General features: G+C 50.3%; 1 protein-coding gene across 1 annotated transcript in view; it reads right to left on the reverse strand.

The window, feature by feature from the left end:
* Positions 1-10583: 10583 nt before the first annotated feature.
* Positions 10584-14185, reverse strand: part of Swap70 (switching B cell complex subunit SWAP70) — a 61565-nt gene continuing 57963 nt past the window's right edge. Inside the window, exons 10-12 of the mRNA XM_085841402.1 lie at positions 13663-13861; positions 12380-12476; positions 10584-11849 (exon numbers count right to left, since the gene is read on the reverse strand). Coding sequence (XP_085697528.1) covers positions 11743-11849; positions 12380-12476; positions 13663-13861 — 403 coding nt within the window. The 3' untranslated portion in view covers positions 10584-11742. The remainder of the gene's footprint in view (positions 11850-12379; positions 12477-13662; positions 13862-14185) is intronic.

Raw genomic sequence — 14185 nt, forward strand, 5'->3', positions numbered from 1 at the left:
GGATTTGCTGTGCATTTTTTATAGAGTCTGGCATGGTAGAGCAGGGTGGTAATACCAGTACTTGCAAGATAGAGATAGAAGGGTTAAGAGTTCAAGGTTAACCTCAGCTACATGGCCAATCTCAGTTACATAACCAACTTGAGGCCAGCCTGGGCTACATAAAACCTTATCTGAAGAAAGTGGGAGTGATCCTTGTATAGGTACAAACAGATACACAAACACTGGGTATAAACCCTCTGGGAGGGATGAGCAAGAGTGTCGGAGAAGGCAGCTGCCATGCCACAGAACACCTGGGCAGAAAAGAATGTCACTGAAGGGAACAGAGAACACAGGGAAACCGGAGGGCTCAACGTTCCTGACTTCCCTTGTTTTCATCTCTACGAGGCATGCATGCTGTTGGCAGACTAGCTCACATGTTTCCGGGTAGTCCCCTCTTTCCTTTCTGGTCTTTTGATTCCTTGCACTGGAAACAGTCTTGACTTAAACAGCTTCCTTCCACCTCTCTGCCTACCCATCTCTCCATCTCTCCACCTGCCCTCCCTTCATCCACACACCCAGTCCTCTGTTTGAAATCAGACAGCTCATTAGTCCACCCATATGAGCCAGCCCATCACCCATCCATCTCTGTACCCTTCTGTCTTAGTTGGAGTTTCCATGACCAAAGCAATGTGGGGAGGAAAGAGTTTATTTGGCTTACACTTCCACATCACTGTTCATCATCGAAAGAAGTAAAACAGAAACTCACACAAGGCAGGAACCTGGAGGCAGAAGCTGATGCAGAGGTCACGGAGGGATGCTGCTTACTGGCTTGCTCCCCATGACTTACTCAGCCTGTTTTCTTATAGAACCCAGGACCAGCAGCCAGGTGATGGCACCGCCCACAATGGACTGGACCCTCCCCATTGATCACTAATTAAAAAATGCCTTACAGGTTTGTGTAAACCTGATCTTATGGAGGGATTTTCTCAATTGAGGTTCCCTCCTCTAAGATGACTCTAGCTTGTGTCTAGATGACATAAGCTAGCTAGCAAAACTGACCCCTTGTCAGCTTGACGAATACACTTATCACTTTTCAACTAGAAAAGGGCCTCAGCTGGGCGTGGTGGCGCACGCCTTTAATCCCAGCACTCTGGAGGCAGAGGCGGGCGGATTTCTGAGTTCGAGGCCAGCCTGGTCTACAGAGTGAGTTCCAGGACAGCCTACAAGGTTTCTACACAGAGAAACCTTGTCTCGAAAAACCAGAAAAAAAAAAAAAGTTTAAAAGTCTCTCAACTGTGGAGTCCTATAAAACCAAAATAAGTTAGATACTTCCTTACTTCAAGAGGAAAGAACCAGGCCACACTCACAGTCTGGAAAAAGCAAAAGTAAATTCCAGCAGTGTAAATATCCCAGGGTCCAATCTCTGCAATCCACTCACCGTTTTCTGGGCTCCTCAGGCTAACTTCTCCGGCTCCACCCTCTGCAGCGCACTCTCCACGCTGCTGCTGTCCTCAGCGGTCATCCCACAGTACTGGCATCTCCAATGTGCCAGCGTCTTCTGCTGCCATGGGGCTGCACTTTCACCAATAACCACTCCTGAACTCCACTCACACCTCAGCTTCTCTCTATGACCCCTTCAATGTTGGGGTTTCAACTGCTATGAGGCTGCACGCTAACCTGTGGCCTCCCCGGCCTCTCACTGTATCAAGCCTTAGCGCCTCTCCATGACCCCTTGATGCCTTCGACACCAGTGCCACCTGGGAGACCAAAGTGGAGCAGCCTTGGCCACTGCTGGTACAGCCTCTGTCTGCTGACTCTGAGGAAACACTTCCCAGAAGATTCCACCTCAGCAATGCTGGTGTCTTCTTAATCACCGCTAATTTCTCGGCTCCAGCTAACCACCATCAATTGTCCCGGCAAAGCAGAGGTTTTACCTCAGTGGTTCTGGCCTCTTGTTAATCACAGCCTATTCTTTAAGCCCAGCTGACCATAACCACAGATTCACATTTAAAAATATGCAATGGCCCCAAAATAAGGGATTCTCAATCTTCCCTCTGGAAGTTCATTCACAAGCCAGGCCTCTATCACCCCCATTCCTCTCAACTCTTATCTTCTAAGCTCCCACAGAGCAGCTCACTGAGCTTTGAACACTCGGTGGCTCTTCTAACCCAAATCTTCCTAAAAATAACAGAGTTAGTCTATCACAGCAGTACTCTGAAACCCTGGTACCAATTTCTGCCCAAGTTAGGGTTACTGTTGCTGTGATGAGACCCCATGCCATAGCCTACAGTCTCATAGCACAGTCCCTTGTGGAAGGCAGGTAGAAACAGAACCGGAACCTGGAGGCAGGAGCTGATGCAGAGGCCATGGAGGGCACTGCTTACTGACTTGTTCCCCATGGCTTACTCAGCCTGCTTTCTTAGAACCCAGCACCATAAACCCAGGGATGGCACCACCCACAATGGGCTGGGCCCTCTCATCAATGTTAATTAAGACAATGCCCCACAGGCTTGCCTACAGCCTGCTCTTATGGAGGTATTTTCTCAACTGAGGCTCCCTCCTCTCTCTCTGATGACTAGCTAGTGTCAAGTTGACCTAAAACTAGCCAGCACATTGTCCATGTGACAGCCTTTCGAAACACCCAGGTAGGGTGGACCCAGGAAAGATGGTTTGAGCACCAGGGGAGGCATCCAACCTGCTTGCTCACCCTGGGGAAGCCACAGGGAGCCTTTCCAACAGAAAAGGCTGAGTCAGATCTTTATTTTAGAAAAATGCCTGACAGCTGTGAGCAGGGCAGAGCAGAAGGGACAGGTCTAAAGGCAGGATGCCAACTCCAGTAATACTACAACTGCCAAGCTGAATCAAGGCTTTTTTTTTGAGGGGGGGTTGCCAAGGAAAGAGGATCCTACTGAGTCCCAGTGGATACATCTTCAAAACATGCCACACCTAAGGCTCAGGGAAGAGAAAGATTGTAGGAGCCAGAGGACCAGAGATGGCTGTGAGACCCTGACTCCTAGTCATTCAGGTGCTACTGCACCCATGAAGTCTCACCAACGTGGCAGCCTGAACATAAGCTGAAAGCAGACACCAACTATAGCCAAAGTGGACAGGGAGCCCACGAGGCCCCAACCCTCCATAAAGAACTACAGGCAACTAAGGAATGCTCAAAGTCTTCCCCAAGGAAAAGCACACCAGCTGATTATCAAATTCACGTGGTCAGGCCTGAAAACATACAAACAAGTAACATTATCTACACTGAGCAGGTTATAGTTAGGAAAACATATGTGTACACACACACACATGCGCACACATAGACACACATGTAGGTAACAACAATTAATGGGGAAAAAGGAAGCCATGAATTTGGAAGAGAGCGAGGGGGTCATTAGGGAGGGCTTGCAGGGAGGAAGGAGAAGGGGAAAATGATGTAATTACATTATAATCTCAAAAAATAAAAGAAATAATAAAAAAGAAAAGATTCCAGAAACAAAGGAGTGGCCTGGGAGCAAGCCCAGGCCAGAGGGCTGTCCCTGGCAGATGAAGGACAGCCCAGCAGGGGGTCTGTGTTATGCAATCAGCAGGCAGGCCTCTGCCTTCCCCAAGAAGTGCCAGCCCAGAAGCTCTCCGTACCCATCTGCACCACCCCTGTGCCACAGTTCAAGCCTGGCTATGGGAAGCTGGGCCTCTGTTCATTTTCTCCAAGTCCACAGAGGCTGGGCCCTGGGCCCAGTGAAGTCACTGCCTGAGAAGCATCCCTGGCTCCCCGCCCACCCATGGAGGCTATATTTGGAGCAAGACAACTCCCTGCAGACACAGAGCATTGGACCCACCCTGAGGAGCTGCCCTGACCAATTTTACCAAGCAGGGAGGGGGGTGTCACCCGTCTCTTCGTTTGTCTGTCCATTCATTCTGCTCATATGTTCATTCAACAAGTATTTCTGACACACAAACACACACACACACACACACCCCAGTACGAAGAAGCCGTGCTTTAGGCATACATTCTTATGTAGGCATGTGAGTTTTTGCTTTTAAACAGGGATGGCAGGACAGACTCTCAGTGCCCTCCCTCAGAGCTGGCTGGCACCAGTGACTCACAGTCAGGTGCACCCTGTCTCTATGTACCTGTGTACACATGCGAGCCAGCACGCGCTCCCCAAGGAGTGACAGTGACTCAGCTGCACAAGGCATATGGGTACCTGTGTGGATGTGTCTGTGGGCACAGCCCTGAGTACAGGCTCTTGTTCCCTGAGGGTTGTGACTCAACTGCACATGGTGACCCAGGAGCCCACAGGCCAGCTGTGTCTTTTCAGCTTCCACTAACCTGACAAGCCAAATAGACAGTGTTGGGTGCAAATATTCTCTCACAGGCCATGCCTGGAAGACTGAGAGGTCAGGTGACCTTGGAAGGCCACAAAGCAGTAGCAGTTCCTATCCAACAGCGGTGGCCATGGAGCCCTACCCTTGGCCCAGCTCTTTGCTGGCCAAGGCCCCTCAACCTCTTTGCTGATGCTTCCTGGAACCTCGGAGGTAACACCCCCTGACTCCATCAACACAGGGAAACACCAGCCTCAAGAGTCACACACTAGGACCCAGGCCCAGGCATTAGAGTTGCGCTCTTCAGGCTGGCGGCACAGCCAATGTTCCTGCTATATCCCCCAAGTCTCTCTGTGGCAGCCCTGACAATCAACCAGCTTTTAGCAAGCTGAGACAGAGGCCGGGTGCTGACCCCTGGGGTTCCCCACAGGCAGCTGCCCCATCTTCACCTCTATGCTCCATCTGTCCCTGGCTGTCTCTGTCCTTATCTGTCCCCAGTCTATCTTTGTCTCTTCTCCCCGTCAGGCTGTCTACCACAGAGGCCTCACTAGAGCCGAGGTGCTGACAGAGAGGGGGTGTGGGGTGGACACTCAGTGTCCCTTTTTCTGCCTTATCAAGAAAACTGAAGTCATTGCTCAGGGGGCTCAAGCTGGAATTTCGCCCTAGATGACCTTCCTGGGTTTGGGGCCTCCACAGAGACAGCCCGGGTCAGAGAGTCAGGAAACAGGCCCCTTCTCTGTGGCTGCTGATCCTCCACCCTCCACCCTCCCCCATCCCCAAGGCGCCTCCAGCCAAAACTCCAAGCTTGCTGGCTTGCTCCCAGAAGGCATTGTAAAGGATGGTCAGACAGAAAGCTGTGGTGACCACACTGGACCAAGGATGCAATTCAGGGTCTCCTCAGCTCCCAAGGGAAAGTGCCAGGAGCCTCAGAGACAGAGAGACTATAGAACTCCCACCCCATGCCTGAGGTCTGCCTGCATTATGGGAGTGGTGGGGCCCTCTGGCATAGAGGACCCCTCATTTGGGCTTTCTGGTCCACAGAGCCTTCGACTCCTTGGGGTGACTGACTGCCTGCCTTCCTGAGCCCAATTTTTCACATCTGTAAAACAGGTAAGTCACATCAACACTATGGGTTGGGGAGATTCGGTAAAATTAGGTGGGGTCTGGCTCCCAGCAGTGCTCAGAGTTTGGACTGTCCCCACTGACAGACAGGATCCTGGTCAGCAGAACACAGGCATCGCAGTCTTAACCCGTGGACGTGGTGCACGGCTGCCACCTGGCGGCCGCCTGGCCAGAAACACACGAGCAGCACCGAGGTCCCAGATCCAATCCCTGCTGACTGTCCCAGGTGAGTTCACACCTGCTTTCCCATTTCCCACACTGGGTATCACACCACCTTGTGATAGAAAAAAAAAACAAAAAAAAAAAAACAAAAAACTACAGAGCTGTTTGTTAGGAGAAAGAATTCAAACGAGCCTGTCTATCAAGAGTCTGGGAAGTCCCCTCAAAGGCATGTGGGGTGTTTTCCACTTAGCATCTGCTTTCCTGAAGATTCCTGGGAGAAATGGAGCTGGTCAACCCTGAAGAATCTCTGACCATGGCATAAAACTTCAGTAGCCACCCAAGAAGTCACAAGGTGCAGGAGCAGAGATGTGGATCCTGGGGACCCGCTGGGGTATAGCAGTCCTGGCCCCTTGAGATCCCCTCGACCACCGCTTGCTTAGAGGTAAAGAGGTAGGCTAGGAGCTGACAGGAATTAGGTATTTCTGAGCCCCATTCTGGGGCTGTTTGGTTCATTCCTCCTTGGACGCCTCAGAAGTTGCACACCTGCCTCTAAGCATCTCGGATATTCCCCCAACTCTCCAGAAGCCTCGCATGAGCAACTTAATACAGACACCTGCCAGCCGACCAGCAGAAATCCCCACCACGTGGCCTGGCCTAGCTCAAACGGAAAGTCCCTCACCACGTGACTTCCCCAACAGCATTGTGGGGTGTGGGGTGTGGGGAGTGTCCCCACCAGCCTTTAAGGGGCAGATGGCCATCTTGTGCTCCAGGGGTGACACGCTGGGGACATCATCTGTGCAGTGCCATTCTGAGGGCAGACTGCCTAGCCTAACCCTTTTAGTTGACTCAGTGACTGTCTCCAGCAGCCCCAGGCAATCCCCTTAGAGCCTTGGGGGTTGGGGGTTCAGCTTGGTTGCAGGTGGGTTTTGACCTAATTGCAGAAAAGAACTTTGCCCAGTAGTTGTTCCAGCACACTGTGATGAGTGGACAGCCATCTGAGAACGTCACCTTTCAATTCAGTGCAGCTGTGCCAGCAATCTTCTCCACGGAGTGCTGTCCTCAACCTTGTCCAGAGAAGCTTCTCTGCAGTGAGCAGCAGTAATGCAGAGACTCCTAGCTGGTCAGAGTGCTGACAGAAGTGACTGTGGAGTGATCAGCCCCAACTGGAGCATCTGTATCAAGCCCATCCGGTGGCCCAGGGAACGTCAAGGCAGAACAAGTGCAGGAGTTGGGGATGGGGAGGTGTGTTACAGAGCGCTGAGATCTTTTTTTTTTTTAATTAGGTATTTTCCTCATTTACATTTCCAATGCTATCCCAAAAGTCCCCCATACTCTCCCCCCCACACTCCCCTACCCACCCACTCCCACTTTTTGGCCCTGGTGTTCCCCTGTACTGGGGCATATAAAGTTTGCGTGTCCAATGGGCCTCTCTTTCCAGTGATGGCCGACTAGGCCATCTTTTGATACATATGCAGCTAGAGTCAAGAGCTCCAGGGTACTGGTTAGTTCATAATGTTGTTCCACCTATAGGGTTGCAGATCCCTTTAGCTCCTTGGGTACTTTCTCTAGCTCCTCCATTGGGGGCCCTGTGATCCATCCAATAGCTGACTGTGAGCATCCACTTATGTGTTTGCTAGGCCCCGGCGTAGTCTCACTAGAGAGAGCTATATCTGGGTCCTATCAGCACAATCTTGCTGGTGTATGCAATGGTGGAGCGCTGCGTTCTTGACCAGACACAGCCACTGTGCTCAGGGAGTCTCAGGGAGTCACGGCAGCCGTTACCTGCCCATGACCAAGCCAGTAAGATCCGTCAACATTCCGAAAGGCAGCACTGACTGGACTCAGTTACAAAAATGAAAGGAAAAAAAAAAAAGTGGAGGAGGGGCATGGTGCAGGGCAGGGGGTGGGGGTGGGTATAACTGAGATACACTACAGACATATGAGATTGTAAAGAATAAATAAAAGTCCAAAATAGTAAACTTCAAGTCAGGCAACTTACTGAGTTTACTGTTTCAGCAGAAAGACACTCTTGAAGATCACATTCAGGGAAGGGGCACACCTGCCTCCACAGTGGCTCTCCACAGACCCGGGGGCTCTGTCAGCAGGTTCAGGGATTGAAGAAGGCATGAGCTGCTGCACCCTCTTTGCTGGTCCACATGAAGTTGTCCTTGAGGAGGCTTTCTGTCGGCACACTGTGTGTGTGCGCTGGAAGAAGTGGTAAAACAGGTCCCCCCAGAGGATGGACAGAAGGCCGGTTCAACACACCACGGTAATCTGCAGGAGGTGTTTCTCAGAAAGGGAGCACTGTCCTAATGCAGGATACATCAGTCGTCAAAAACTCCTGGGTCAGCCCTGGAGTAAAGCTCAGAACTAGGTATGTGTGGAAGGGGAGATGTAGCCATCCTGCCTCAGAGTCACAACTAAGCCTAGATCTAAATGATCGATGTCCGGACTCCTTCCCAGATAAGTACTCTGATGCAAGCAGGGGTGGGAAGCACAGAACGCTGGAAAAAGCCCTTTCCTGCCATCACCAGCTTCCAGCTCAGAACCAGGGCTGCAGGCCTTGGGCCTCCGAGATGAAGTCTTTTCCCTAGTTCACATTCTCTGTAATCACTCATTGTATCTTTGTTTTCATAACCAGGAGTGTGCTGGCTGTAGTGGGTGCTTCGAACCTGCCTCGCTTGGAGGAGAGTACTGTCAATTCCTGTTAAGTCTTGCTGACCCTTCTGAGGCTTCCAAGTCACTGGTCTTAGGTAGTGGGTATGTTTGTGGTGGGCACTCAATTCCAATCCTGGAATGCTCTCCCCTGATATAAAACACCTGCTCTGGCAGCCTAGGACAGCCTCATTCCCATTGGACAGACTTTGAGGGTGACATGGAGGTAGCAGCTGGTCTGAACCCCCAGTCTGTGATGGACCCTGTCCCTGGGTTGCTCCTGGCTAAAGAGCAGAGAGGAAACACAGGAAGTGAGTCTCCCGGATACCACCTTCAGAAATCCAGGTTAGGCTACTGATTGTGTTTGGGGGAGAACTGGGGTGAAGTGGGACTTCAAGTGGGGAGGTGGGATCTGGCAGAATGAGGGTAGCTGGACAGAACTCTCCTTTGCTTGCTTACTCTAACAATCTCTCTGGCCCTCTCAACTGCCATACAGGAGGCAGACATAGAGAAAGGACCACATTCCTGTGGGTGTCTGGCCCTGACAGACTGTTTCTGCTCTAGTAGAAAATGGACAGGGAGGTTGAGTCTAGACTAGAGTTGGAATTTAGTGTCCGCCACAAATGTGCCCACTACCCAAGACCAATGACTTAGAAACCTCAGAAGGGTCAATGAGGCTTAACAGGAATTAACAGCAACTGCCCCCAAGCGGGGATGATGCAAGGCACCCACCACAGCCAGCACACTCCTTCCAGTTATGAAAACCACAGATGTTTCCAGATACTGCCCAGTGTCCCCTCAGGAGCAAGTGTCTATACTTGAGAGCATTGCACTAGAGAAAGATAGGATGGCTTGACAAACACCTTCCTCTCCCTGCTCTCCTCCATGAGGGAAGACCAGCTTGCCAATACACAGTCAAGCTAGAACAAGGGTCTGCTTCATCCACAGTACGAAGTTTTAATCTTGGTGACCATGTAAAACCAAATAGAAAACCACAATGTTTATTCTAGTCAAAGATATTTTTAAAAAATTGAGAGAACAGAGACAAGAAGAAAAGACTTCAGAGGTAACAGCAACGATAAAGAGTTGGGTTCCTGAGCTGACAAATCCACCAAGGCTTCCCACAGCTGTGACTCACACACCAAACATGAGGTCACAGCTAACTTCTTGAGGTCTTAACTCCCAAACCCAGTGTTTTCAGGAGTATCCTTAAACCACATCCATCCACATGACTGTATGAAAATGAAGATTAGCAAAAGCACACATGCAGGCAGGCACGCGCGTGCATGTGCACACACACATACACACACTACTCCATTTTATTAATGTAACCAGTTTAAAATGTATGATATTCTGGTATGTTTAATTTTGTTATTGAGTCCACTTTACTAAAAAAATAGAAACCAAAAATCCCATAGAAAACATTTTAATACCTTAGAAAAATTAGCAAAACAAAACAAAACCAAGAAGTAGAGCATATTACATTGTATGTGTAGATAAAATGCTTTAAAATTATAAATATTTTGTTCATTCTCAATATAGTAGATCCCAAAACATTTTCAAATGCTTTTCATTCATAATTCCTGCAAATAATCTCCTCTCTCGTTGGAGGAAAGGGCTGATTACAAGGAACACACAGACAGACACCTCCAACGTTTCCTGTAGTTATTACAGAGATGAGGCACGGTCTATAGACACTTAGCTGAAACCACCTTGAGTATCAGGAGAGACCCACAAGTATCAGCACATCGGCCCAAATGGGAGTCACACAGTTCACATCTGTGCGGTCTTCCCACCCACTGTTTACAAAGGACTTTCACATCCCAGTAGTCACAGTGCTACTGAAGCCAGTGAGGCAAGCAGTAACAAACACTACAGACTGCAGACGCCTTCTGCACAGCCCATACAGTGCTGCAGAGGGAGCATGCAGTATTTAGGCTCGAGACCAGACAAGGAGGGCTGTGGCAGCTGCGGGCCATGCCTCTGGCTGTGCTGTAAGACAGTCCAGGTTTAAGGAGGGAGGCTCTGTCAGCCTGGACCCGGCGATCGCTTTACCCCAGTCTCCCCTGGACCCCCCAGGCCCTTGCCTCCGTCCAGACATTTCACACCAGCCAGTACCTTCTTGGAGTTTCTTTTTCTCTTCTCTCCAAGGACACTGAGGTCTCTAGGAGACATCATCAAGCCACAGGGGAGACCCTGGTCCCCTTGTTCTGATTCCCGGCTGCACTGACGAGGAAACAAGGTGAGTGAATGGCCAGGTCCAAACCTACACCCAAGTTATCTACTAAGAAGGTTCGTGACACAGGGATACTTTGCATACAAATCTAAACTGTATGAAGGCAACTATAAACATTAAATAAAATTACTTTTATTAAGCAGTCCAAAATCTTAAGAAAAATTGATAAGACTTCCATTGGCAAATGTTTTCCAGTCATAAAAGGTAGAGATTAATGGAACTCTATCCAGACCTTATGTAGACGCCAGGACTGCTGGAATCTATCTGTAGACTTGCACATGTCTGGAATGGCCTCCTTCCTGCTCTGAGGCAAGGCTGGACCAGGACCGTGGGGATCCCTGCTCTCTTCTGAATCCCACCTCTTCTGTAACACATGGGTCACCTTCTTGTTTATAATGTAAAGCATCTTGGCTGTGCATGGAGTTACTGCTGGTTAGAGATTCCAACTAGTGTGGTAAGGCTTACTTTCCAACCACTCATCTCAGTCTCAGACCAGATTAGGGCTGAAATCATTCCTCAAACAAGAAGCACAGAAACCACCATCTGTGTCATCCTCGGAGGGAAAAGCAGAGAGACATAGTCCTAGTGAAAGCCACAAGGCTGGCCATTATCCTGTGACCCTTTACATCTTACCAGCCCACATTCTGTCAGCTTCCACTGTGCCCATGTAACCCCCAAACTATCTAATCACCATTGATTTCAACAGACTAGCAGCTGGGGACAGAACACCCAAAGAACTAAGTTGAGACGCTGGGCCAGGATAAGTCTTGCTTTGAGGTGAGGAGAAAGAAAATGCAAACAAAGCATGCCATGTGTGTGATGGTCAGGGAGGGAAGTATCTTAGCTGAAGCTGGGAAGAGTCACCAACCAGATCCCATCCACAAGGGCAGTGACTAGTGACTTGTCCATCAGAGCACCAACAGCGGAGGCTTGCCATGACACCTGACACAAAGAGGCCAGCAGACCAGGCAATCGGCAGAGGGAATGCGCTGCCGGAGGAGACAGCTGACCTCCCATCCAAGGGGGGGCTGAGACCAGGGGCTGCAAGGGCTGCAGAAGGCAACAGTGAAGTGGCTCCAGCCACACCTGTGCCTATGTTCTCGCCAGGAGAGCTGAGACATCGCTAGAAGGTAAACATGGCGTCCTCAGCACAGGACCCTGCTGGAGCCCTGAGGGGAGACTAGAAGCAGCAAAGCCAATGTCCTTGTCCCAGGTATGAAGCTCTTGACTCCTCACTGATATGACTGACTGGGTGACAGCTGGGACAGCTGTCACTCTGTGGTCTTCTTCTCTTTCCAGCTCTTCTCTCTCTCCTCGAGCTCTGCCTGGGTGAACGCTGCGGGTCCCCAGTTGGTGATCAGGTGAGGGTTCTTGGAACCTAAGTGACAAGCATGCTTTCAATGCAGGAAGGCTGGCTCTCGCCGCACCTGTCATCGCATCAGAGGGGACAACACTCCTACTTCTTCTCTGAGGAATACCCAAAAAGGTCCACCAACCAAAAGAGCAGCAACGATGCACGCAGGGAGGTTACCCAGGAGCACTTACTAAGGAGGACAAGCTTAAGAGAATCCACAGAAGCATCTTGGCTTCAGCAGGCTCTCTGCTCCCATCTCCCTGTAGGAGCCCTGGGATTGAAAATGTACATTCCCCCCTCCAGGGATTGGTAAGGGTTCCGAGGACTTGAACTTAAGCCGTCAGGCCTACATAGTGCTTTAACCCTTGAGCCACCTCAAGGATGAGCTCACACTTCAGACCCCAAGTGCTAGCAGTACAGGTAGCTGCTCCTATGCCCAGTTTTATGTGGTGCTATGTATAGAAGCAAGAGCTTTGTGCCCCTAAGAAAGTTACTGTTTGTTCACATAAATTAAATTGCATAAATACAACAGAAAATAAGTTAAAATATATTACCTGGCTCTATCAATCGTATTAATCCCTCATGATGGGCCACTTTGTCCTTCCAGCTCTTGGTCATATGTGTTGCCATCTCTAGCTTCTTTTTAACTCCCTAGGACAAAAGTGGCAGATTAAGATCTAAGTAGCGTGGACTGGCACCTACCGTACACCCGTGAACTCCCTCATTAAATGACCAGGGTCACTGTGAGGAGGAAAGGCTATCGTTATCTACTGCACACTAGCAAAAACTCAGGCTCAGAGAGCTAAGCATCTGCCCAAGGTGGAGGAAGCAGGGTGGAGGCCAAGCCTTGTGACTCAAGGCTCGCCTCACCTCATGCATGTGACAGTAGGCCCCTCTGTGTCAGCTTTCTGCCTCTGCCCAACACCTGCCCTTCCTGGCCTGTCTTGTTGCTAGCTCAGCTCTCTCACAATAACTGCCAGTCTTAGCTTCAATAGGAACAGGTTCTGAAGGACATGAAAAGGAAGGGCTGGTCTGCTGGCACACAGTCAGGACAGCCATGGCCACGATGTCCTTGAATGAGTGGCCCTAGTAGGTTCATATGTTTGAATACTTGGTCCCCAGTCGGTGGAGCTGTTTGGGAAGGATTAGTGGCCTTGTTGGAGGAGCTATGTCACTGGGCTAGACTCTGAGGTTCCAAAAGGGCCATTCCAGTGTTTCTCTGCCTCATGCTTTCAGAAGACGTGGGTGCTCAGCTGTCCCTGCCTTTGTCTTCATTCCCCCATCATGGAGTCTAACCACTGAAACCATAAGTCCAATTGAATACTATTTTATAAGCTGCCTTGGTCACAGTGTTTTCTCACAGCAACAGAACAGTAACTAAGACATTGGTGTTGAGGAGGTAGCTTCTCGGTGACTTCCTCTGGTCTCGAATGTCAGCACCTCTCTGCCACCATGGGCCCCTCCAATAAGGTCTGAGTGAGGGGCTGGGAGTAAGTGACCTCCCTAGGTGCTCACCCTCAGGGTAGGGCAATGGGTACTGCCTACACCTGCATGCTATCCCTGTGTCCTTGGAGTCAATTCTGCAGCGTGGAGACCCTCTGTCACAGCGTGTAACTGTTCTTCCTCATCACACTCCTGCATGGTCCCTGAGTGGACAGACACCTCTGTAGAAAACAAAATAAAACTTCTTCTTTCTTCTCTTTGCTAAGCAAGATTCTGCCAAATGAATGCTGGAGTTTGTTTATACTGGTTGTGCAGGGTTAGGTGCAGAGCCCCACCCCTACCCCAGCTGATCTCAGGTGCCAGTTACAGGTGTGTGAGGGCTAAGTCCAGCCACCTCATACTGCTCCAGGGCCTGCTTCCGCTCCAACTCCAACTGTTCCAGCTGTGCCATGGCCTCCTGCAATGCCTGCTCCTTCATGACACGCTGCTGTTCCAGCTCCTGCTTCTCCGCCTCTGTTGTCTGAATGGCCTGCTGCTGCGCCAGGTGCCACTTTTCCAGCTCTGCCCTCTTAGAAGACTCTTCCTCCAGCAACCTGTAACACAGAGGACACTCAGGGTCACACCCTGCTGGGGACCCTGGCCAAGATGGACAAGTATTTCAGAGACAAGCACCTCAGTCATCCGAGGCCTCCCATCTTAAAGGAGGCTGGGAGCCAAGGAGTGTCTATCACAAAGCCTGCGAGCAGCAGCCCGCATGTCCTGCTCCAAGTGTCCTCAATCTTACATGAAGGAAAACGAAAACTAGCATTTAGACAGTGGCAAGTGTATGCCAAGAACAGTCGAGTGTGTTTTCTCCGCCGCTTTGCAGAGTGCACATACGTTCAATTAGTAGTCACATCTGAGATGAGGAAGCAAGG

This window comes from Mus caroli, unplaced genomic scaffold, assembly GCF_978045245.1.
Source record: "Mus caroli unplaced genomic scaffold, Mus_caroli_1 scaffold_8, whole genome shotgun sequence".
Lineage (NCBI taxonomy): Eukaryota > Metazoa > Chordata > Mammalia > Rodentia > Muridae > Mus > Mus caroli.